General features: G+C 36.0%; 2 protein-coding genes across 2 annotated transcripts in view; one reads left to right on the top strand and one right to left on the bottom strand.

The window, feature by feature from the left end:
• Positions 1–10,472: 10,472 nt before the first annotated feature.
• asip2b (agouti signaling protein, nonagouti homolog (mouse) 2b) lies at positions 10,473–15,322 on the top strand. Its single transcript, XM_082172575.1, has 3 exons — positions 10,473–10,737; positions 12,559–12,635; positions 12,865–15,322. Exons 1-3 carry the CDS (start codon positions 10,590–10,592, stop codon positions 13,048–13,050), a joined length of 411 nt encoding a protein of 136 aa, XP_082028701.1. The 5' UTR covers positions 10,473–10,589; the 3' UTR covers positions 13,051–15,322.
• Positions 15,323–17,680: 2,358 nt separating this feature from the next.
• The window catches only part of LOC309500529 (uncharacterized protein), a 67,613-nt gene continuing 58,558 nt past the window's right edge, over positions 17,681–26,735 (bottom strand). Inside the window, exons 57-63 of the mRNA XM_082172139.1 lie at positions 26,460–26,644; positions 25,218–25,420; positions 24,937–25,099; positions 23,906–24,015; positions 22,102–22,221; positions 21,697–21,853; positions 17,681–20,207 (exon numbers count right to left, since the gene is read on the bottom strand). Coding sequence (XP_082028265.1) covers positions 20,203–20,207; positions 21,697–21,853; positions 22,102–22,221; positions 23,906–24,015; positions 24,937–25,099; positions 25,218–25,420; positions 26,460–26,644 — 943 coding nt within the window. The 3' untranslated portion in view covers positions 17,681–20,202. The remainder of the gene's footprint in view (positions 20,208–21,696; positions 21,854–22,101; positions 22,222–23,905; positions 24,016–24,936; positions 25,100–25,217; positions 25,421–26,459; positions 26,645–26,735) is intronic.

Consider the following 26,735-nt stretch of genomic DNA (forward strand, 5'->3'; position numbering starts at 1 on the left):
GGACTGTGACGCAATTTTCTTCTGGAAACAAACTTTGTTGCATTATTTTCCTGTTATCTCTGTAAAGCTGCTTTGAAACAATCTGTATTGTAAAAAGCGCTATATAGATAAATGTGACTATCGAAATAAAGTGTTACAGACAAAACAAATATTGAGAATTTTAAAAGAATAAAAATTAAGATGATACTTAATTTAATTACAGAGGGGGAAATGGAGGAAGGCACTAAAAAAATATTATAATTTTTTTCCCACAAAATTATTCTTCTTTGCATACAGACAGCAGCATTGTCAAAACGATCCCTGTTCACAAGGATCCTTAAAAAAAACAAAAAAAACTGTGTATTCTGCTGACAGGCCAGTTGGCTTACTGATAGTCATTGTCAGTGATAACAGAGGAGCGCGCTGATCGTGATAATGATCAGCTGGAGGAGAGAGAGAGAGAGAGAGAGAGAGAGAGAGAGAGAGAGAGAGAGAGAGAGAGAGAGAGATCAACCCAGGTTCATGACAGTCATCTCTGCAAATATTTGGGGGAAAGTATTTCAACATTGAAAAAAGACACTGAGACCAGCTCTACAAATAAACAGAGTTCTAAATGGCAATTTCTTCTGTGGCAGGTCTGTTTCATATTATGTGCAGTAATACAACAACAAAATGTAACAAATACTTCAGACACTATTGATTTTAAGGTAGAATGAACAGAAGCATGAATTCAGGGACAGTATGCAAGGAATATTCTATATCCGTAAATATTTTTTCTTAACTGGTTTTATATTATAATTTTTCATTTATGACCATCTTGTTTGCAACGTGTGATATTTAGCTTTAGTCCAACTCTTGAGCTTTTTTTCCAGTGTGAAAAGGCCAGTTGCTTAGTAACGAAATAAGGAGAAAAATAACAATGTGTCAAAATGCACCTCTAAAGCCAAGAAACTGGCCACAAAAATGTTCAGTCCAACCTGTTCTGGACCATTTGCTGTTTCCACAGGCATAATATGGGCAAACAAAACCGCAGCTAAATTCTAACCCCAAGACAATTTCTTTCATAAACAAGAAACCTATCTGTCCATAGATGACCCAAGTCATGGTCTGAATCAAGAATCGAATCACACCGTGGAAACATTAAAGGTTGGATTGAGCAGCGTGGAGATTTGGATGATGTCTTCATTCACATTACACACCTGTCAAGTCAGATTGAATGTTTGGACACAACATTCATAAATTGGACGCATAATCACAAGTGTTAGGGATAAATATGTTCCCATGAATTTATTAGTTTGACTTTTATATAATCCCCTTGACAAATGTAAAACACATTCTAGGGGACGCTTTACAGTCGCACTGTGGAGCTCTATTAATTACAGAATAAAACTAGACAAAAGACTATCAGCTCCAGTCATCTGTTTAAGCTTAACGTTAGCTGTCACCAAACGCCTCATGTGGAGTTGTGAGTGCGTGTTTGTCAGATAGTGTATGTAGATAGTGTGTGCAGGCGTGGAATGTAACACTTTTAGGCATTGTATGGGCCATTGGAGTGGGTAATGATTTAATATCTACTGATGCCTAAGGGAGAAGACTGAGTTTTATTAGGGCGCATATGCGCTGAAAAAGAACATACTTTAGGATCTCAAGGTCAGCAGAAAGGCCTGACAATCAGCTTGATGAATGTGAGCGCCTGAGCAGATAATATGTTCCTGGCAAAGGTCTCAGGCTACAAAAACACAAATTACCGAGCAGTAAGAAGATGTCTGATAGGCTGTGATAAAGGACTTAAACTTTGTGGCATTTTCTACCATCACGTTGCACTAGCCGAATAATTTAAATCAGTATGTTTGTCTAAAACATCCTTAAAACAAAATGCATTTACTTGAGAAGTCAAACATTTTAATAAAATAAGACATTGGCATATCTTAAATTAACACTCTGTTGCTGTTTAGTCAGCCCACATTTTTTATTTCATCGGAATGGGCCGAAACTTGGTAAAGGTTTTTGCACTCATTATATGAAAAAAAGGTTAAATGGTTCTAAAAAAGGCACACTTGTATTGTTCGCGGTCAAAAATGAATGCATTGGAAATTAATGGGAGACGAATTTCATCATTGTTCCGTTTATGAATTTGATTGGCTGAACAGTGTTCTAGAGTTCCTTTCAGGCCAGGGATGTTTGAAATCAACCCCACACACTTATATAGTACATATTTGAGAGAACAGCCTTGTTAAAAACTATGGGGACATTATCAATAGCAATTCAATTCCATAATGCACCGGTATATCGAGTGTACAACCAACAAAGACTGCCACTTGCATTGGAAAAACAATCCCGTGGCGAAATTTCAGCAAAATTATTTTACGTTGCTTTTTGCACATTTCATGCTAAGTGAAATGTCCAGTAAGTGGAGCAAAAGGTGCCATCAGTTTTATCCAAAACAGATGAACATCAATGTGGAAACATTTTATTATGCTGATTGTACGTATTGAAGCATTCACTACCATGATAGACTGCAATAATGAACTGAATTGCACTTAACGAGCTAGCCGCTAAAGAATGCCTATGCACTTTTGTCGCACCAAATGAATTACCACATCTCACCAGAAGATGCCGTCTCTTAGAGTCCGATTTGCTTGCTCGTTTTCATTCACTCCTTCAAATGGACTATATAAGTGGATTAATGTAGGGAATAGTAAATGAGAATATTTTTCGGTGAGTCGTTGAATCATTCATTCAATACACTATATACTGTATATTAAACATATTCGATTAAAACACTGATTTGTTGCAGCTTTTGCTTCGCTTGGAACTGTTTTAGTTGACAAAGCAAAAATAATACTGGCAATACTGAGTCTAAAATGTAGTTAGCCTACTCTATTTTAATTCCTTGTGTATTGAACTGTTGTAAAGCAATATCACACTCACAATCATCCATACTGGTGGTCTGAATATCACTGACAATTTTGCATTTCATGTTACTAATCATTAGTTACTAGTTTTAAGGATGTATATTTTTACTTAAAAAAAAAAAAAAAAATTAAGGAAATGATTTTCTGTTGTCTGGTTGATCTGATCTGTTGTAATTACTGGAGCACTAGACTGAATGTGCTTTTGTATCATGGTTCTAATTCCATATTTCCTTTTAAAACGAAACCAATGTGTGGGAACATTAAAGGGGTGCTTTTATGGTGCTATGCCCTTCTATTTAAAAAAAAAAATCTATATAAAAACAAACCATGGATTCTAAGAATCGTTTTCTTCAAGAGCATTTCCTCTGTCGAGCTGTAAATGAGTTTGGTTAAGATGGAGTTGAAAACCCACATAGTTTTTGTTCTTTATTGAAACAAGATGCACTTGGCCATCTCTAGCTTAGAAATTAAAATAAGGCATGTGTTATTCTCTATTGATGTCCATCCCTTGAGAGATCTGCATGATTTCTAGTCATTTTAATGAGCAGACTTGTAAGATCAATGTACTGTGCATGGTGTTTGTTTGTCAGTTATGGAATTAAAGCTGTCAGAATGATTATGATGTCATGTTTGACTTTATTTACACGTCATTGATTACTCATAATGATAAACCGGTTGCACAAAGCAATAATATGTTTATGATTCAGTATATTTGGGATTGTTATAGGTGACATGTGGCATCACTTTTCCACCACAAATTTCCACCACACGCAAACTGCGCTCCACAAGATGGAAACTAAATGATTCATATTGAATCTCTAAAAGGAGAAATTTTGTATATAATTTTGTTGTTTGTTTCACTGGCCCATGCAACTGACTTCATACTGAAACCTATAGCTGTGTGAAAGCTATTCTGTGTTTTAGACTGGTAATTTGATCATAACATGGCAAGTTTGGCAACCCACCAGATAAATAAAACAGCTTTTATTACACTACTGATATGAGTGTTAATGTGTGGACATCAATTTACACATAACTGAACAAAAAATACTTACTTAAGGCTATTCTAATTTCCTTTTACTTTATATATAAAATGTTTAATGGAAAACATTGGAAGAAATTAAAAAGTTAAAAGATGAAGATGAAGATTTTATTTGCTGTTGCGCAAAAAGTGGGTTCAGATTTATCCATGAACGTTGATCTGACAACATTTATTAAGTTGGTATCATTTGTATCGCGGCATGAGTGGCGCTAAGATTGCTTATCATGTTTGAAAATAATGTACTGCCTACAGAACCCTAACCTACCTAACCTATAAGCTTGTGTTAACAAAAGCAAACGTGATGAAACTGTTTTTTCTGAGGAAACCATGTCAAATTATTATTATTATTTTTGATGGTTCATGATGCATGTTTCTCATGGGAATAGTATACCCAAGCCTTCTGCATTGCAAGTAGGCCTACAATTGCTGTAAGCTGTCAAGCAAATTGACAACAGAAAAGTCATATGTAGCTTTTTATGTGATGCAAACTCAAAATGCATTAGTTTATATTTAAAACCAGCCAAACAAATATTTTTCATGATTTGTTGTTATCAAAAAAAATTTCTTGTCAAATCAACTTATAATTAATGTGGTTCATATAACATAATATTTTGAGTTTCTGTTGTTTAGCCTAAACCAATCTCCTTCTTCATATTAACTCTTTTTTTTTTTTTTTTTTATGAACTCAAAATTTTAAGGCAACCAGGTTACTTACTTTTTTTTTTTCCGAAAGTTAAACCAACAATAATTTTTCACAGTGCAATGCACTATAGTGAAATTTTTTTGAGATCTTAGTATCGGTTGAGGAAATGTGCAAAAATAAGTCTTCAATCGATAATCTGCTCCTAGCTTAAAGGATTAGTTCACTACAGAATTAAAATTTCCTGATAATTTACTCATCCTCGTGTCTTTCCTGATAATTTACTCAGCCCCGTGTCATCCAAGATGTTTATGTCTTTCTTTCTTCAGTTGAAAAGAAATTAAGGTTTTTGAGGAAAACATTCCATGATGTTTCTCCATATAGTGGACTTCACTGGCAACCAATTGGTTGAAGGTCCAAATTGCAGTTTCAATGCAGCTTCAAAGGGCTCTACATGATCCCAGCCATGGAATAAGGGTCTTATCTAGAGAAACGATCAGTCATTTTCAAAAAAAATTATAAAAATGTATATTTAATCACAAATGCTCATCTTGCAGAACTCTGTGATGCACCACTCATTACGTAATGACATAACCTGTCCAATACACGTTGGACAGGTCTCGCGACTTAGACGTAAGTAGCCTACCATCCAATATTTACAAAGCGAGTATGCAAAGACTAAGTCAAATGCCCTTTACAAAAAAAAAAGAACAAAAAAAAGGTAGGCTACAACAACGATGTCGGACGATTTTGAAAATGGAGGAGAACATTATATGGGAGTTTTTCGCCCACCCGCGGTACTTCTGCATACATCACGCGTGACCTTTCCAGCGTGATTACGTAATGCAGGGCGCACCCCGGAGTTCTGCAAGACGAGCATTTGTGGTTTAAAAGTATAAAATTTTATATTTTAGATCGTTTCTCTAGATAAGACATTTATTCCATGGCTGGGATCGTTTGGGACCCTTTGAAGCGGCAATGAAACTACAATTTGGACCTTCCCACTGGTTGCCATTAAGTTCACTGAGAAACATCCTGGAATGTTTTCCTCAAAAACCGTAATTTCCTTTCGACTGAAGAAAGAAAGAAAGAAAGAAAGAAAGAAAGAAAGAAAGAAAGAAAGAAAGAAAGAAAGAAAGAAACATCTTGGATGACATGGTTGTGAGTAAATTTGTCATTCTGAAGTGAACTAATCCTTTAATCATAGACTGAAAAGGAACAAAAGTTATTGTAACACTTTGTTTTGATGGTTCCCTTTTAGACACTCTGTTATAAGTATCTTTGCACCTGTCAACTAACTCTAGATAGAGTAGTTGAGTATTAGTAGACTGTCTGCTTAAAATCAGCTAATACATTTTACTGACTATAAGTAACTTTGAGTTTTGCAAAAATGGAGCCTGTTTTCCCAGTGATTTTGCTATATTAAATGTTTTCATGCTTTGTTTAAGGAATTTTTAAAATACCCATCAAAATGGGAAAAAATCGATATGTACAGCATCAACACTGGTGCATTGTACGTGTGAAATAAGAGATATTTCGAAGTTAAAGTTCTTCCCCGAACACATTTCTGTAACATAAGGGAGCCATTACAAGCTTGTCAGAACATACGTGCATGTGAAAGTATAAGCTTGAACACTGAGGCACTTGGAGGCGGACGAGTATTGCAGTAGAAACCAAATTCCTTTTCTAAATAGGAAATACAATAACAACGGCATAGCTCTGGAAGGAAATGTACCCTATGGAACGGAGACGGTTGAGTGACGGTTTGGCAGCGATGTGAAACTGGTGGTTTTCGGAAAAAAATCAACGATCAGAGTCTGGGCTGACACTTGCGTTCTCTTGCATTTTATCAGGAGTGAAAATGGCAAGATATCAGGAATTACTCAAGACCGTATCACACATAAGAGCCCCTGAGGGACTCCTGAAGCTTTAGGGATGAGATGAGTATCTACACATGGTAGAGTAAATGTTGATACAGGGCTGATGGATGGAGCGGGGAAATGAAATAAATTACAACCAGAACATGTATTAATTTGTTTAGGGAAAAGCAGAGTGTTCCTCAGGATGAAACTATTTATCCACTGATGTCCAGACAGAAGGCTCGGAAGATGAATTCCCTATAATTTTACTTGCACTCCAGCACTTTTTACAACAATTGTAAAATTATTATCTTCTTTTTTTTAAAACTTCTTTTCTGCAGTGGCCAAATTCTGAAACCACAAAAAACCTTTGCTGCATCCGAAATCGCATGCTCTCTTGAGCATCTTTGAATAAGTAATGACCTCTAAAAAAGTATGTTCTATTAGCCTATGAATGAATGTAATCTGGACGTAGCCATGTTATCATTATCATGTGACCTACCCGCGTCAGTTATGTCACTTCACTGTCTCTCAAATCCTCTCCTGCGCCCTTATGGGATAGTAAAGTGTCCATCGCACGCACAATTCAGAATCTCGCTGAAAGTAGTGGGTCATCCGGGGTCTTTTTGCCTACTGTTTAATAGCCTACTGTGAATTCAGACATACTTCGTTTGTCACATACTGTTTTTCGCCTACTATATAGTAGGGAAGTAGGCGATGCGATTTCGGATGCAGCCCTTGTGTTTTTTCAATGTTTATACATTTTTTTCTTTATAAATTATATTGTCAGCTTGCTATTTTGAGTGAAATCTGATTTATTTATTTTTTTATTTTTTTGTACTTGACTTGTCCTATTTCTGTAACAACAATTTGAACGAATTCCACCAGTTTGTGGTGGAAAACCTGATCATGTTATCCAGTGTAATTTTAGAATGTTCCACATTTAATTCGATTAGAGACTTAGAAATACTGAAGAACTTAAAATATGTATTCTTATTCCTCTTAACATCTCATTGTTTTACATTTTTCAAAATCCTAAAACTTTAATCCCTATAGGATTAAATGGAGAAAATAAAGCCATATCAGTCAAATCAGACTTTTTTGGATCCCACTTTCTGTTTTTGCAGTATCTAGGTGAAGCTGGCACGTCTTAACATACACCAGCCACTATTAAAAGGCCACAAAATACAACCACAGCTGTTGGTATAATATGTCAGGTAGAATAAAGCACACAAGAGTTATGGACACAAGAGAATAACTTGAGTACAGTAAATTTTAGTCCACTTACACTAAAAAATGCTGGGTTGTCTCAGCCCATGTTTGGACATGTATGGACAAACCCAACCGTTGGGCTTAAAATGTAATAAAACAAATTTAAACCAACCATTTTTGTCCATATTTTCCCCAAAATATGGGTAGAAACAATCCAGCATTTTTGTGAGTGAGAGAGTGTAGCTCCCAAACCTTTAGATGTAACTAAGCTCTATATCAAAATGCATTTTCTTGCCAACACATTTCTTGTATTTTAACCTACTCAAGGTTATATTGGAATGTTGATTTCAGTACTGATCATAATTCTGATTCATAATTCATAATTGTATGTACCCTGACAGAACCGCACCATTTAGTGCAAAAAAAAAAAGTACAAAAAAAGTTTTTACATAGCGTTAGAATTATTAGTCCCTAAACATTTCCCAGACACAATATCCATCAGTGAATTTATCTGTGGAAGATTTGGTTGAAACCTGCAGAGTAAATCACTTTTAGTCAAAATGTTGAAATATCATGTTATGGATTGGTGCACAGTATCCATAACTCTCAGCAGGTTGCATTAAAAAAGTGGGAACAAAGATTTATATAGCATTAAATTGGAGCATGTGCTGTTATATAATATTAGAAGGTATGCATTGGAATTTATTGGTTTTTGGAGCTGTTAAAAAATGCAACTGTATCTCCAAATAAACCATATAGCCTATAGCTAGCAATACCTATTATTTTTCTAAGACATTATGATCTAAGACAAAATTCCAGGATATATCATAATTTATTAAGCATTCTAAATGAACAAATGCATGAAAATATGAAACAACTGTTAAACTCTACCAAAGGCACAACAGAACTGAACTTCCGGTCTGTGTGTTATTGGTGCGTCAGTGGCAGCATCAAACTTTGAAGATGCTTTTCTGCAGCAAGGACTGGAAAACTCATGAAGGGAAAAAAATCTTCAGGAAAACAACATGCTGTAATCCGGACGAGCACTTGGAGCGTCCAGGACGGTGACCCAAACAGACAGCAATTTTAAGGTTTCAGAAGTTTAGTGTCCTGGCGTAGCCCAGTCACACCCAGAGTCCGGGTCCAATTGCGCATCTGTAAAACGACTTTTAAGAACTGCTCACAAACAGTCTCTGCGGAGACTGATGAGCTGGAGAGCAAACAACACCATGTCAAAACATCTGGCAAGGCTGTAAATGCTATAAGGTAATCACATTTATGATCAAGTAACTTATGAATCGACTTGTATAAATGGCTATTAACACTCTTAAAACCCCTCTGGTGCTCATTCTTCGTTGGAATGGTAAGAAACTTGGTAAAGGTTTTAGCATTTGCTATGTGAACACACACACACACAAAAAATCATGGATATGATTTGAACAAGTTAAATGGTCCTGAAAAAAATTACCGCATTGGAAACGAATGGGAGACGAATTTCGCCTAGTGGAAACTTTTGGTACTGTGGCCAAACAAAATCTTACTGAAAGCAATTTTTTTGAGACATCAACCTCAAAGACAACTTGTTTAGATTTATAGATTTATGGCTTTGCAGTATTTTTGCAAATTTTTCATGACAATAAACGTAAAAAAAAAAAAAATGAAAAAAAAATGTCAAGTTAACTTTTTACAACTTTTTTAATAATCTGCCAAGTGTTGTCTTTGTAAAGAGATCAAACTTTTAAAGCAGCACTCAGTAGCTTCGGGATTTCTTCGCTGTATTCTCGCTTTTTGCTCGCAGGTTTCTCTCTAGAGCTCCCCCCACAGCTTCGGAATAGATATTTGACAACACTGTTGTAAAAACTCGTTGGTGATTCTCAGACACCAGAGGCTATAGAATAGATCAACGACATCAAAGCAGATGGGACATTCTTTAAAACGTCTTCTTCATTCGGGTTCGGACAGCGTGAGGGAGCGCAATAATGACAGCATTTTAGCAGATTTATTTTGGGCGTAAAGGAATTGTTTACATCGCGAGACCTGATATCACGCGAGACTTCCTGACACAGCGGCCGGCGGCCCGCCGGCTCAAAGTTGCAAGTGCGGATTTTCCGCTCACAGGCACCAGGGGGGTGCGAAACGACCACCATTCAACCCGAAATAAGTAATATAACCATTCCAACTCAGATGCTGTTCAGTTAAGGTAAAAAAAGTTACTTAGTTCACCTTTAAGTCTGTGCTCTAAACAAAGCATTCAAGATTTACGACATATTGAAAATTTGAAATAAAAAATTTTTATAAAGGTATTATAAATACAGCGTAAATATAATTTAGTACCATAAAATCCCCCCAAAATACAAAATATTATCGAACTAAAATATAGTACATTAATTTCATTGAAATAAAAATAATTTATTTAAACAATAATTCGTTGACACGTATAAGAGCACCAGAGCGTTAAATATAAAGGTCCCAAAAGGGAGTTTTTGCAGTGATGCCATAGAAGAACCATTTTTGGTTCCCCAAAGAACCTTTCAGTGAACAGTTACAGGTTCCTTTATTAGTGTGATCGACATTTTAAAAGGCCTAAAGAACCTTTTCCCGGATATTCCCGCAATAGAAAGATGCTAAAAGTTATGGAACCATAAATGTCAAAGAACCTTTATTTAAATAAAAAAAAAGGTTAAAAATGGTCATAGTGTCATATTCTTTTATTTTTGTTTTCTATGCATGGTAGTAGCCTAATGATTGACAGCACATCACGACCTTGTCTCGGTGTTTTCTTCTTCTTGAGCTGAATGAGGAGTGCTCGTGTGGGCGTGCATGAGTTCTCGCTTTATAAACGCTGCGAAGGGGCTTCAACACAGACCTCACTTGTTGAGTGATCTCTACGAGGACAGTCTAACGCCAACCTGACACACCTAAAGACTCCATTTGATCGGAAAATGACGACGGCAATGATGAAAGGATGCGTGTTGTTCATCTGCTTGTTCTTCACAGTTTGTCAGTCCATCACGTGCGAAGCGAACAGGATAGATGCGCGCAAAAAACACGAAAACGACGTGGGGCACCACAGCTCTTCCATAACAACAGGTAACACATATTATGCAAAAATGTATTTCAAATGAATAAAAATATAATCATTTTACCAGCAGCCAGCATTTAAACCATTTTAAACCAAAAATTCATATTCATTTTAGTATAGTTAATGTTTAAAAATGTATGTAGTCTAGTTATAAAAAATAACTATATTGAATTATAAAATAGGAAGCCTATATTTTAATTAAAAATAATAAAAATATGATAATTTAACCGGTATCCTAAAACCATTTAATATTCAATGTATTGTAGTCTAATTATAGTTATATACTATAATGTATATAGTTGTATGTATCCAAATATTATAAAAATATGAATAAAATGAATAAAAAATATAATAATTTAACCAGCAGCCAGCATTTAAACCATTTTAAACCAATAATTAATATTTAATTTAGTATAGTTAATGTTTAAAAATGTATGTAGCCTAGTTATAAAAATAATTATATTGAATTATAAAATAGGAAGCCTATATTTTAATTAATAAAAAGAATAAAAATATGATAATTTAACCGGTATTCTAAAACCATAATTTAATATCCAATGTATTGTAGTTTAATGATAGTTATATACTATAATGTGTATAGTTGTATGTATCCAAATATTATAAAATGATATATTGAATTATAAGTAGGCTATTTATATAATAATGTAAAAAAAAAACCTAAAACTAAATAGGTATAATTTAATTCAAACGAATATACATATAATTAACAATTATTCATAATAATTATTTAATTTAACCAGCAGCCTAAAAAATAACAAGAAATATAAAAATAAACATCAACATTATAATAATTAATTCATGCTGTACCAATAATGTATGTGTATGTATATGTAGCCTATATAAAAACCAATTGTAATATTAATTTTAGTGCAGTGATAGTTACTGTTTTATTACGATACTATTGTTACTGTTTTATTATGATACTATTGTTACTATTTTAAATATTATATTGATAATTATAGCTATATTAAATACATTATAGTATTTAGAATAATAGTTATAATAATAGTATACTTGCATAATAAAAAAAAATATATAAAAAAAAACATTATACACCTGATGTGCTTAACTTGAGGTATTTAGATTCTTAGAATTATTGCATTTGTTAAGATGAATTTTATGTTTTGTGTGTATGTATGTGTGTGTGTGTGTGTGTGTGTGTGTGTGTGTGTGTGTGTGTGTGTGTGTGTGTGTGTGTGTGTGTGTGTGTGTGTGTGTGTGTGTGTGTGTGTGTGTGTGTGTGTGTGTGTGTGTGTGTGTGTGTGTGTGTGTGTGTGTGTGTGTGTGTGTGTGTGTGTGTGTGTGTGTGTGTGTGTGTGTGTGTGTGTGTTCCCCTTGACAAAACACCTGTTTGGTCATTCACTGATGAATTATGTGGTATGATGACGCTTCATAATTTACCATGCCTTACTGATCACATGACATTAGATCATTCACTCGGCCACCTGGTGACTGTTGGTTTTCACATGCGCTGTGATCAGGCCAGTACAACATGCTGTTCAAACACAAAGGCTTTTTTTTCTTCTCAGGGATTTGCAGCTACCGTCAACGTCACTAATGAGCTTTAGAAGAAAACTGATTTTTTTCCTGCATTTTTTCATGCACAGTCTCACCATTCAATACCCTGCACTCAAAAGCTCCAGTGAAAGACTCATTGTTTTCAGCAGGCGTCTCATGAACAGGCTGACGGGAAATATCTATCGCCACCTGGGTTTCTCCCACTTAAATGTGGCATCATGTAAAGCCAAAAAAAAAAAAAAAATATATATATATAGTCTTAAACCAGGGCCGTCTGTGTGTCCCAACAGGAGTGTGGAATCAGGAGAAACCGAAGAGACTCTTTGCCAGGACTCGCTATCTTTCTCAGCAGAGAAATCATGTGGTGGTACGTTATGTTATTTAGGGGTCTCCTAAAATGTGGACCCTAATAAAACAAACCTGACATTGTTCAAGTGGACTGATGCACATCTGTCCTTTTTGCAAGAGCAACAGAGTAATATTCCTTCTTGGAAATCGAGTTGATCCTTTTTATATTAAAACCTTGAGTTAATAGAAACGTATTAGCAGTTCTTTACTCTGTTGATTGGTTTCTCATGAAAGCATGTGTCCTCCAGAGACCTAAGCCCAGGCCGGAGGCGGATTCTCCAGCCCAGACTCCAGCGCGGCGCTGTGCCGGTCTGATGGAGAGCTGCTCCTCACTCACTCCCTGCTGCGACCCGTGTGCCTCCTGCCACTGCAGGCTCTTCAACACCATCTGCCACTGCTGGAGACTGGGACACCTCTGCCCCAAGAAGACCTGATGACTCTAACACACACACACACGCACACATATGTAGACCTGATGACCCTAACACACACACACACACACACACACACACACACACACACACACACACACACACACACACACACACACACACACACACACACACACACACACACACATATACACATAGCCTATATAGACTTAATGACCCTAGTGACCCCAAACACACGCACACACACACACGCGCAATTTATAATAAAAGGTAACGGTAACCTACTAGTAATGACTCAAGTGTTACTACATCCTTCTAAAGGAACTACTAATTATTTGGATCAGTATTATAAAGTGAAAAACATGATAACTACCTAATATTGACTGAAGTCAAAGCTTTTGAGATTTTTGTAAGATTTTGAATAGTAATTCCTTCCGATGGATTTGGTAACACTTTAGTCATTACTAGTGTGTTTCCATGATCTTCATTTTAGAATACGGATCCAAATAATTAGCAGTTCCTTTAGAAGGATGTAGTAACACTTGATTTATTACTAATGGGTTACCATCACCATTACCTTATATTATACATTATGCATTATTATTAATTATGAACCTGTATATAGTAGTTTTTAATAGTCTTCAGTGAGGAATGAAAAATAGTAGTTACTGATCAGCTAATAGTTAACTACCTCATTCAACTGAGCGCTATTACTTACTAATTTGTTAATCAGAGTTTCTTGTTAGTTAATAGTAGTTACTAGAATGTTAATAGTGTGTTACTCATTTGTTCCTGTGTAGTTATTCATTAATGAAGGAACAGTATTCTAAAGTGTTACCAATATTTCGTGAAGTTTGATGGTATCTTGCTATCAGTTTCCAATAGTTCATCACGCAAAACCATTTTTTCTTCATGGTTTTTAAAGATGACGGCATCTATATAAGTTGACAAGCTTCTACCAAGATTTAAATAATGCAGTTTAATTACAACCTTTGACCTCATAGGAATATTACATTTTCAATAGAACTGGCATTATGTTAATTACAACAGAAATGATTTAAATGTATGCTGATGTGGGGGCGGGTCAACCTGTCACTCACATGAGATCAACCAATAGCAAACCACAACTATCCAATCAATTTCCATTGGACAAAACATTGAACTAACAATGATCAATAGTATTTTTTTTAATGAATGTTAACAAAGATGAATACATTTCTGTATTGCTCATTATCAGTTAATGTTAATTAATTAATTCACTGGACTTTATTGTAAAGTGTCACTATTTTTTATTTAGAATTTAGCATTTAGCAAATGTTTGTTCAGAACAGACCTCCAGATCCACCAAATGAGAACCAATGCTATATATCACACAAGCATCTGTGCACCGAGAGGATTTACACCTTCTGATACTGCTATGTAGCATGCCATGGATCATGACATTTAACTAACTGTACAGTGAATATTTAACTACCATGTGACTCGAGTTATTCGCTCTCTTTTTGCACCATGACACCATTGTGACTGCTTTGCCAACTGGAGATGTTTTTACAGTGAACTCTTGTAGGATTCATGCTGGCAAAGTTACATTTTTGTTATTATTCTCAGTATTTTTCAACTCTTGTCAAGCAAGGGACATATCTAAGCTAAACTGTTTAACTTGTACATAATCAGTGTAACAGTGCCTAAAAAGCTAAGTCAAGTCATTTTAGGTGTAGTGAATGTGCAATTCACTATATCCTCATACTGCGATCTTTTACAGTAATAATACGTTTTAAGATGTTCGTCTACTGTGATGATTACACTGTCTTATGGCATTTTTCCATGTTTCTGATTTCTGCACGGGTAAAAAAAAAAAAATGTTTATGTGGATGTCAAGCAGACGCTTTACTGCGGATGAAAAGCTTCTTTGAGAAAAGTTGCCAGATAAGTATCATCATATATTTCTATCCACTGTCAGGTCATATTGACTGAATATTATTGTGGGGGAAAACGTTCAATGTGCTCTCTACAAAATTCTTTTTAATAAAAAACATTTAGAACTGCAGTTTGCAAACTTTACTTTCCTCTATTTTGTTCTTCTAAAAAGCTCTAAAAAGGATCTGTGATTTGGTTTGGTGCCAAGACAAAACTGTAAATCTCCCTTGCATAGCCTATATTTAAGCAGGTCTTGATTTATCTCAAGTTTTTCAAGTTCTTCAAAGACAAAGGGCTGTGCCCTTTAGTGTGGATATGAACTCTTGCACATTATGTATAATAGACTGTTGCATCAGTGGATGATCAGAAACAAATGAATAAAATGCTGCAAAATCCAGTCCTGCTTTTCTTACATCAGAAAGTGTATGAATCTCCTGAAAAGTCAAGCTTCTGATTCCAGCCAAAGTACATGGTACATTTATAAATCTGCAGCTGTTAAAAATCAGCTATAAGCCACTAAGATCCATTGAAATCCTGCAGGTGTTTTATACATAACAGTGCTTTATGCTGTATTTTAATAGATGAGGCCTGTCATATTTTTATAAAAGCATGGTGATTATAATCCCTGACATCTGTGCAGAAAGCTAAAGACAAAAGTCTAAAGACAAAGACGCAGTATGTAATATTGAGAGCTAGTGGTTGAAATGGGTACTGCAGCTTAAATTCCAAATTTAATTTGGAGAGAGTCGTTTTCGTGCCCCATCCTGCTCAGACTCGACGCTCACATGGGTTTCCAGATTGAGGACACGCAACAGGAGCGAGCACAATTGACAATGGAAGGCGGGGAGATACACATTTATCCGCGTTTGAATATGACCTAGTTTGTTTGCTGGCTTCCATGGCTGCAATAAGCTGTGTTTTCCACCAACTGGCAACCCGGGTGTGTTGAAATACTATTGGGTAAATTGGCAGCGGACGGGATCACGCAGACCAAAACAAAAACAGACATTCCCACACGGAACGCACATTTCGGAGTAAAATAACTGGCTGTAGAAGTTTTTCAGAGAAACAAGTATATGAACTCTTCATGTTTCCTAAATCTCTGCCAAATATGGTATTTTTATTCTTTAGTACAGTCCAAAAGTTACATACACACCTTTAAATGGAGATATTACTTAATTAAAGGGGCTATATGTAAAATTCTGAAATTCCACCAGTGGCCGTTAAGTGAACTGCAGCCAGCAACTTTTTGAAGCCCAAAGTGGGCGGAGCCGGCCGTCGCCATCTTGGTAGAGCGTCACTCCCAGATAAACGAAAATGGGCAAAAAGGCGGGATTAGCTGAGGTGACATGATGGCTAACAGACAGCAGACAAATGTAGTGACAGCAGCGGCAATCCACCTGTCACTCAAGTGGCCACGCCCTTAATTATGCAGAAATGTAATGCTTAATATAATTTAAACAGATGAGTTATTTAAAAAAATCACCCCCCTCACAGTTTTCATGAAGGGCAAAATTAGCTATATAGACAAAACCACTTTTTGCATCAGGCTGTAAGAAAAAATCTGCTGTAAAGTTAGGCATTTTAACATGAGGGTAAATGGGAATGACTCTTTTTTGGAGCCTGTCTCAGCCAGTCGATGAATTGCAGTTTAATTCACTTCCGTATTAGTTTCAAGAAAGAGACAGGAAGGTTGTCGCTTGGTTTGCAAATGTGAACTCCAGAACACTCCATGATTTTCCCGGCAAAAACGTCCCGAGCCCTTCACAAACAAATCAGTCTACAGGCTTTCATAGACAGCCGGGGAAGGTCTCGTTGTTTAAGTTTCATTACAAGCTGATCACACATTGGCAATAAAAGCGATTAATACATGGAAATTCTTACATACAGCCTTGCATATACTTTGATTGTTGATTATAAAGCATGAAATGCAACAAGTGTTTAAAGAAAACACAAATCAAATATTTTGTTGTTGTTGTTGTAGCCTATAAGCAACAGGAATAAGATATCAGTTACAGAAAGAAGTATACTTCAAGTTTGTTTTATTAAGTAAACTTAAGCAAAGTTCAAGTGTATTTTCCAAGTATACTTTATAGTTAATATCAATTTGTAAACTTGCAAGTGTACTATTTCAATAGGCCCACTTCTTGCAACTCAATTGGCCCATTTTTTATAAGTGAATAGGGTAAAAAAAAAAAAAACACTAATAATTAAATTAAGACTATTTATTTGTATTACATGTTTTGTTACAAGTGTGAGGCATTAACTATTTAAATATTCACTAATTCGCATACATTTCCAGAACTGAAAACTGAACATCGGATAAAGCCAGGTTCAGAATTCTTGATTAATTTAGTAAATATATTAAAGGGAATTTTAGATTTCCTTCCAGTGCAGGAGACAAAACTCATTTTGAGAAAACAGCCTTTCAAAGATATGCATCATTGAAATACAGAAGTAAATAGATCAAATGTATTTTATATTTTCTTTTCACTAGTCTCACTAGAAAGAAGGCCAGTTATGGAGGCAAAATAGCCCAAAATCTCAAAAAGTCTTAAAATGATATTTTCTGTAATGGTTTATAATTGAAGCTATGAATCAGGTTGGACATAAGTTCAGTCCCATGCACTATTTACTCTGAGCTATTCCACCCCAAAACCGACTTTTTATTTTAAACTTAAGCATATGTTTGTACGCCAATATATGAAGAAAAAAGAAAGAAAGAAAAAAAAAAACCAACATAATACAAGCCAAATATAATTTGGATATTGATTTATACTTTTATTAAGTATATTTTAATCAAAAGATTAGGTACAAATATAATCCAAACATAAGCCAAGCTACTGTCTGATCTTTAGTTAAAAAGAAGTAAAGCAATAGCAGACTAGAATACACTTTTTTGGGGGTAAGGACTTGGATAGAGGCTCATTAGAAAAATTACATCAACGAAGAAAGGGAGGAAGGTGCTGTAAAATGTTTATTCACATTGCCGTCTACCAGTTTTCCTTGAACTTTTTATGAACTTTGTTAAATAACTGTTAGATTTCACTGTGATTATTTACAGCCACTCATCCCTGACCCTTCTACAAACTGCGTAACATTTAAAAATAAACTTGCACATGAATTATCTGTAGGACGACAGAACTAGACCAGATTCATCATCTCGAGTATCATAAATATCTGCTATGGAGATCTTCTGCAAAAACGCACATTAGAGTTTTTTATTTGACCATGTACAGTATGTGACCATGTTTCATCATGTAAGATCTCTGATCTTACATGAAACTCACAAGATCATCCGGTAACAGGAACATTATAAGTCATGGCTGGAAAACCTGTCATGCATTCCGCTTCAAGGAGTAACAGGAGGACACAGGCCAAACGTCCCCCACATGCAGATGCGGATATGACTTATGGGTTTGGATACCATCACTTTAATACAGAATGATCTATGAAGCTTTTATTGGAAGGGAATCAAGTACAATAGAGAGATAATGCACATTTAAGCTTACAGGAGGATATTAATTGTTATAAGTTATCATAGGCAGATCATTTAGAACCACAGTTGTCAAACTGGGGTACGCGTACCCCCAGGGGTACGTGGACTGATTTCAGGGGGTACGCGAAAAAAGATCTAAGGCCGGAGACACATTGGATGCGATAAAAAAATATTAAATTATACTGATGTACCAGTTTCTGACTTTACAAATATATTTAGAAGAGTGCATTCACTTAATATTACAGTTTTTCTCAGTTGCTAAAACACAATTTCTGAAACCTTGCTCCATTTTCTGAAAACATTAAACACAAAACCTCATCTTCAAGCACTATTCACAAAACCTCTGACTCCTCTCGCAAAATGCAACTTTCGCATCAAAACAGTTTTACCTGTGTTCAAAATCAAACACTGCTCTCAAATCATAGACAAAGTGATCAAAATGATATCAAGCAGTCAGTAAACAAAACACCAAACAATAGGAAACACATTGTTCAAAACATAGTTCTCATGGAGAAGGACATTTTTTATCTCAAAACAAATTTCATATTTTTCCATCATTGTCTTTTGATGAACGAAAACATGTTCTATCATAGTAGCTCAAAATTGATCAGAAATTACTATGTTTTGCTCTTTGCAATTTTTTTTGTTACTCCTATTTTACTGTACCCTGCATCTCACAAACGTGTCCTTTGTCTCTGTGATACTGTAATTCTTGTTCTTTGTTGAACCTACAACCAGTCAAAATCTATTGAGCAGTCAGTATACAAATGGAAAGCACAATGTTCAGGGCCATACAATTTGTTCATTGTACAGTATACAGCCTACAATGCACTGTACTACAGTATACAATACTAAAAGGGACTAAAATCTAAGGAGTAAATGTGATCAGTGTGCTTCTTCTTGTCTTTGGACATCATTTGAAAAAGGTTAAATCAATTTTGAGTGGTTGTGTTCAATCAATGACGTGTGTTCTCTATTTGTATTTGACTGTTGCCACTTGTGTTTACCAGTATGGATGACGTGCATTACAGTGCAGAATGTGTTTTGAGAATGAGAATGTGTTTAGAGTTTTGCTGAAAAGTCTAAGTGAGATCTGCAAATTGTGTTTTACCATGTGAAATGGTTTAAGGTATTGACAACAGACTGCACAATTAGCTAAATGAGTTCAGGCAACTGAGAACTTTGTTCAGCCAATGAGTTTTAGTGATTTAGCAATTGAGAAAAACTGTAATTAGTGACCAATAGTGGTGGGATGTATTTTTAGCATTTATTTTCTAATGTATATATATAAAAAAAAAATCGATGTTCTTGGCTACATGAAATACTGCATACACTCTTAAAAATAAATGTTCTTTATTGGCATCGATGGTTCTATGAGGAGCCTTTAACATCTATGGAACCTTTCCAGTTGACAAAAGGCTATTTATAATGGAAAAGGTTCTTTAGATTATTAAAATGTTCTTCACATTAAGAAGAAAAAAAGTTATTTAAAGAACTGTTCACTGAAGTTTCTTTAGGGAAAAAATGTGGTTCTTCTATGGCATCACTGGGAAAACCTCATTTGGAAACTTTATTTTTAAGAGTGAATGGCAAATTCATTTAATCTATAATTAGTCATAGTAGTTTATAATAATAATAATAATAATAATAGTATTAGTAATAAAGATACTAACAGTAATGATTTTGCACATGTCCCTGTTTATATTTCAAATAAGTCAGCTGACACTTCCTTTCCTGTGACTGGAATCACAGCATCTCTGCAGTAAACCGGACACCTCTTACACTGAAATTAAAGCACAAGAATTATGAATATTTTGAATACTTTAGCAAAACTCAGTGATTTAATAAAATAAATAAAGTCTGTATGTGATGACACAATGTTTTCATCAGTTCAGTTAGCCTCAGAATGGATCACAATATGTGCTTGAACCACAGAAATGTCTAAGCACAAGTTCAGTTAGCTTTGAGTCTGTGGTGCATTTGTCTAGGAGGAGAAGGAGAAGAAGAAGGAGGAGGTGGAGGAGGAGACAAAGGAGGAGAAGAAGAAGATGATGGAGGAGGAGGAGAAAAAGGAGGAGAAGGAGAAGAAAGAGGAGAAGGAGGAGGAGGAGAAAAATGGGGAGAATGAGAAGAAAACGGAGGAGGTGGAGGAGGAGACAAAGGAGGAGAAGAAGAAGAAGATGGAGGAGGAGGAGGAGAAAAAGGAGGAGAAGGAGAAGAAAGGAGAAGGAGGAGAAAAAGGAGGAGAAGGAGAAGAAAATGAAGGAGGAGGAGACAAAGGAGGAGGAGGAGGAGAAAAAGGAGGAGAAGGAGAAGAAAGAGGAGAAGGAGAAGAAGAATAAGTGGAAGAAGGAGGAGAAGAAGGGGATGAGAAGGAGGAGAATGAGGAGGAGAAGGAGAAGAAAGAGGAGAAGGAGTAGAAGGAGGAGGAGGAGGGGAAGAAGGAGGAGATAAAGGAGAATAAGAAGGAGGAGGAGAAGAAGGAGGAGGAGAAGAATAAGTGGGAGAAGGAGGAGAAGAAGAGGATGAGGATGAGAAGGAGGAGAAGGAGGAGATAAAGGAAAAGAAGGAGGAGGAAGAGAAGGAGAAGAAGATGGAGGAGGAGAAGGAGAAGAAGATGGAGGAGGAGAAGGAGGAGGAGAATGGGGAGAATGGGAGGAAGGAGATGAAGAAGAAGGACAAGAAGGAGGAGTAGAAGGAGGACAAGAAGGAGGAGAAGAAGAAGAAGAAGGAGGAGGAGGAGGAGGAGGAGGAGGAGGAGACGCATTATAGAAGATTTAAAGACTGGTTTAAAAAAAAACAGTGTGAAAGAAAAGTGAACTTAGACAAAAACTTTACTGAACTAATTTGATTCTATTTTCAAGCCCAGATACAGTATGTTCAAATTTTTTTACTTTTTTTTTTTTAGTTTACTTTCAGTTCAGCCCTTTTCAGCTGAGCTTGTGTCTTTTATATAGGACTTACAGCAAGAGTGAAGAGTAACTAAAGAAAAAAAAAAGAAGGATGTTCACAAAATCTTTTTGGCACACTCTGTTTATATAAGACTGGGTGTTTCATTGTGATTGTGTGGCTTTTTATTTCTTTTAGCTTTGATATCCAGTCAAAAGACATATTACATGCTCGGCATTTCCCAGATCAAACTACAACCCCAATATTTGTCAGATTATTCTCAACGTGATTTTTTGACCAAATTGTGCAGTCCTAGTGATTATCTATTTAAAATACAGTTATAGATTTGGTATGCATTCATCATGAGAAGGGAGAATACTGACCGCACTCCACTGGCAGCTCCAGTGGAACATAGTTTCTATTGCATAGATGGATATAGGCAGAGGCCAGTGTGCAAAAGTCTGGTCTGGAAACATCTGCACGCTCATCACTTATGCACTCCAATCCTTCACACATCAGCATGAACTGCACAGGGTCCACCTAATAAAAGATCCGAAAAATGAACGCTCATAAACGCAATGCGAAAAATAAAAACAGTGTGACAGAGAGAATTCTTCATCTGAAGTTCATTGTGTTGTTTACTATTGCAGTCTCTCATTCTCTTTTGTATTTCCTCACTTCCCCCAAGGAGTGCATGTCTTTTGATCAATCTAATCAAAGGGATCTTTATATACATGTAATTGTTAGCATATGTCGTTGAGTGAGAGAAAACAGAGGACAGTAGTTACCACTCTGAAACAGGGGCTCAGAGGAGAATTTGTGGAGGAGAACAGAAATTTGCACCACAGGAAGTCGGCAGTGCCATTCTGGCAGATTTCAGCTTTCCCGCTGGCACATTCCGAATCCACCTAAAGCAAAGGGCATCAAAAGATCACAATAGAGACACACACTCTGTAGTCACCCTCATGTCATTCAAAATCCGCATGACATTCTTCTCTTCCGTGGAACACAAAAGATGTTTTGATTAAAGGGATACTCCACTTTTTTTGGAAATAGGCTCATTTTACAACTCCCCCAGAGTTAAAGAGTTGAGTTTTACAGTTTTCGAATCCATTCAGCCGAATTCCGGGTCTGGCGGAACCACTTTTAGCATAGCTTAGCATAGATCATTGAATCGGACAAAGCGATTAGCATAAAAAATTAAAAAAAGATCTCGACCCTGAGCTGGGGACTATTTTCAGGCGCTGCGTCATATCATTACGCCTGCTGGACTCAGGGTACGGCAACAAAGTTTCTTGATTATTACGCAGGAATGAGAGTATAGTTCCTAGCCATATCAGCCTAGAAAATCGCAACTTTTCATTTTCCGTCGGTCTTAGTACACGATGTAACTACAGAAGAGTCAAGTTTTACATAGGAAAAATATCGAAACTCTTTGGTCATTTTTTTGAGAGAGATGCTAATGGTCCTGTCCGATTCAATGATCTATGCTAAGCTATGCTAAAAGTGGTACCGCCAGACCCGGAGATCGGCTGAATGGATTCGAAAATGGTAAAACTCAACTGTTTAACTCTGGGGGAGTTGTAAAATGAGCCTATTTCCAAAAAAAGTTGAGTATCCCTTTAATGTTGACACTGTTTTGTTTTCCCTGTATGGAACCACAACAGTTCATAAATTTGAAAATATGTAACAGCAAATCAGGGTTATTATAGTTAACTAAAATTACAAAAAAATTAAATATATAGTCCAGACACGAAACTCTGATACATGCAATCTGCAAGCAATCACACGATTACCGCATAATAGATTCCGATTACGGCAATGATACCGATTACGGCACAAGCTGATTGGCCTCTGATGATCCTGTAGCCAATGAGATTGCTTGCTCAAGATTTCAATAGTCTGGTTCAGTGTTTGCTGTAGGCTAGTCCTGTATTTTGCTATCAGAGTTCCTCTGAAAACCTCCACCTCCCCCAGCTCCACCTGCCTGGATCTGTTACGGGATTTATGTCTGTCTATTTACGCAGCAGCTGCAGCAGATCTTACATTCTCACAGCAGCGTGTCTGTGTATCTATTATCAGTCCATAATTGCTCTGCAGCAGCAACAACATAGCAGAACTATTCCGGCAAGACCAAATATATTAGCATAGCCATATTCATAGACATGCTAAAACTACTGTATTCTAAGAGTTGTCATGATTTAACTAACTAAAAAAAATAAAAAAAATAAAGAACACTGCTGCAAATCAAATTTGAGAGTTGTTATTGTTATGGTGCTGTTTGCCTTTTTTTGGATCTTGACACTGGTCAATATATGCCTGAATGGATAAGAGCAGTGTGAACATTCTCCAAAGTTTTGCATTTTTGTTCAGTGGAAAAAATTCATGTTCGGATTGAAATGACAGAGAGTACATGAGTTGAAATGAAATGAACTTTTCCTTCAACATTATTATATGAAATACAAAAAAGCATGCGCAGACTATGTAAATATGAAGCAAAATAATAGAAATAGTGCTGTGGTTGGTGTCTGACTGTTTTAGTTGTGCTGTGATCTCAAATGCTAAACATTCCTCACAGGTTTCTTTCGCTACCTGCCAGCTGTGAGTGAACTGAAGCACACTGTGTGTGTAGGAGCCATCTGAGAGAAGAAGCTCGTTAGCTGCCTCGTTATCATTGGTTCCTAAAAGACCAGTGGACACACCTGAAAAACGATTTATTAAAATAACGTGTTAGACCATGATGCATTTTAGAATGATTTACTGCAACCAGAGAGTAGCCTTTTGTAGGCAGCAGTGGTTTTAAGTGCCATTAAATCTCTTAACACATCATGTTACAGAATACCCCCCCCCCCCCACAACCTACACCCACCCACCCACACACACAAACACTTTCCTTGGTAAAAGAGGAATTTTTTCCACTCTACCACTTAAAAGTTGTTCTAGGCCTTGAACTAAACCAGCCAGCTCAGAGATGAATCATAACTTCAAAACATTTAACACAAAGAAAAACATTTATTTGAAAAATAAAAAAAAGTATTTTATGAAGGCGTTCGCTGTTTATTCCAAGAAGCATTGCAAATGATGTACTCAAATCAGCAACAACATTTGCCATCACAAGAATAAATACAATTTTAAAATATATTAAAGTTGTTGATTGAAAAAATTCACTTGCCATCAAAAAAAAAAATATATATATATATATATATATATATATATAATATATATATGAAGCTCGTATATTTAGGTTTAGTAATTTCACTGAAATGGCAATGAAAATTACCTATGAATTGTCATTTAAATGAAATTACTGAACTTAAATATACAAGCTTGATAAAAATGATCATTCTACAAGAAAATTTCAGATGGCACTTAGAGGCTTTTGCATCTGAACTCTTCATATACACATTTTTTGTTTTTGTACCATTCAAAACTCTGGGGTAGTGTGTGTGAGTGTGTGTGTGTTTATTTGTTATGTCAATTCATTTTATTTATTTATTTGTCAAAGAATAGCATATACCATCAGAGCTCGAAGCACATGGTAGAACTGTCTTGAGTTTTGGCAAAATTGTATTGCTAAAAATTAGTTCTGGAAGTAATTTAGTAAACAAAGCTACTGATCTTACCGTGAAGCCATCCCTCTAGGATCGCACTGCAAACCTCTAGATGATGGTCACATGAGACCCGAAGTCCTCTCTCATTGGACACCTCAATGATGTTCCCATCCTTTCTGATAGCCACTTCGTGGTTAGTGTATGGTATGTGCGTTACTTGGCAATTAATTTCCACCTAAAATCACATTTTTTTATATAAACCTGTTTAATTAGATCATATTTCATTTTTCCGATAAAGTTTCTAAATTAACCATGACACTGATATTGGGCATCAAAATAACAATAAGATGTACCTCTCCATTTGGGTGAATTGCAATCATCGTGTTTTGCATTTGCACCTCAAGCGAGCGTCGTTTGAACCTGACAGATTTAAGTGCAATGCTGAAGGTTTTCTTGATGACATCAGTTGCTAGGATGAAGTCACAGGATGCTGGGAGTTTGAACAGATGTCCATCAAATGACACCAAATAGACATCTGCCACTAGAAATGCCTGATCTGGACAGAGGAAATGAAGTACAAAGACAGATGTGAGGAAATGAAGATGTGTGAAATAAGTGTGATAGATTTTTTCATTAATAAAATAGTAAACTGTATATCAAACTTTTTGTAACTCTAACATCTAACATTTGAACAAAATGTACTGTTCGAAACCAAGGGAAAACTTGTGACTTTGAGTGTGTGTGTGTGTGTGTGTATAAATAACAAATAGGGGAAATGAAACTCGACAGATTTGAAACCCTGTGATTATGAAGGAATCATTACCTGGCAACAGAAGGGCTTGTCTAAAAAGAACCAATCAAATTATGTAATGTTTCATGCCATTTTGCCATAACCCTTATTATATACGAGACCCAGGTACGTAGTTAGGTTTAGGGAAAAATCTACCACATAAGTCATTATTTTCTGTCATCATTTACTTTATTACCTCTATGACTTTTGGGTTATACTTTATTTCAGTAGTCCATTTTTGACATTCTACTAACAAAACAGTACTTAACTTTGCAACTACTGTCAACTAACCCTCATTAATGGTCAACTACAGTACATGTCAACTAAAACACAATAGAATATTAGTAGACTGTTAGGTTAGGGTTAGTAGAATAAGTTGACATATAGTTGCAAAGTTACTTATAGTTATAGTTAGTAGATTGTCTTTTTGGGAATCATCACAATAAAGTCTTAGCAGATTATAAGCAGAAAGTCTACTGATACTCTAATGACTACATGGTAGGTGACATGTAGTTGCAAAGTTACTTGAGTATCGAAATAAAGTGTTACCGACTTTATTTATTCTGCTGAGCACAGAAGAACATTTTTGAATAACTTTGGGGCCCAAACAACATCAGTCTCCACTGACTTTCATTGTATGGAATTTTTTTTTTTTGTGAACTATCTCTTTAAGTAGTAATTTCAGTTACAATTTCTGACATATGAAAATCCCAGGGGTCTAGATTAACTCAATTAATGGTCTAGAGCTGATAAACATGTGTTCAACATGAAGGCCCGTGAGAGCTAAACACTCATAACAACTCACAGTTGACGGGACTGTCCATTATCTTCCTCTTCAGCCGGTAGAGCTCTGCTGTAGGACTCAGAGAGTTCAAGGCCAGTAGAGGCTTCAGGACAAACTCCTCCAGAAGAACTTCAGTCACACCTGCTTCCTTCACCTTCAGCCACGGGCCCACAGGAAGTGGCACCCTAAAGATCAGCTCACTCTCACTGGAGGAACAGAGAGTTGTGGAGAAAAAGTTTGGAATTATATACTGTACATTTCTGTATGAATCACTGTAAGTGAGTAAGTCCAAATCAA

This window comes from Leuciscus leuciscus (genome assembly GCF_965113295.1).
Source record: "Leuciscus leuciscus genome assembly, chromosome: 6".
Lineage (NCBI taxonomy): Eukaryota > Metazoa > Chordata > Actinopteri > Cypriniformes > Leuciscidae > Leuciscus > Leuciscus leuciscus.

What these genes read in the sequence shown, in the direction of transcription:
- asip2b (XM_082172575.1), top strand. Translation starts at nt 10,590, where the DNA reads ATGACGACGGCAATGATGAAAGGATGCGTGTTGTTCATCTGCTTGTTC. An exon ending in CAGCTCTTCCATAACAACAG is followed by an intron (nt 10,738 to 12,558) that starts GTAACACATATT and finishes GTGTCCCAACAG; the next exon opens with GAGTGTGGAATCAGGAGAAA. An exon ending in AGCAGAGAAATCATGTGGTG is followed by an intron (nt 12,636 to 12,864) that starts GTACGTTATGTT and finishes TGTGTCCTCCAG; the next exon opens with AGACCTAAGCCCAGGCCGGA.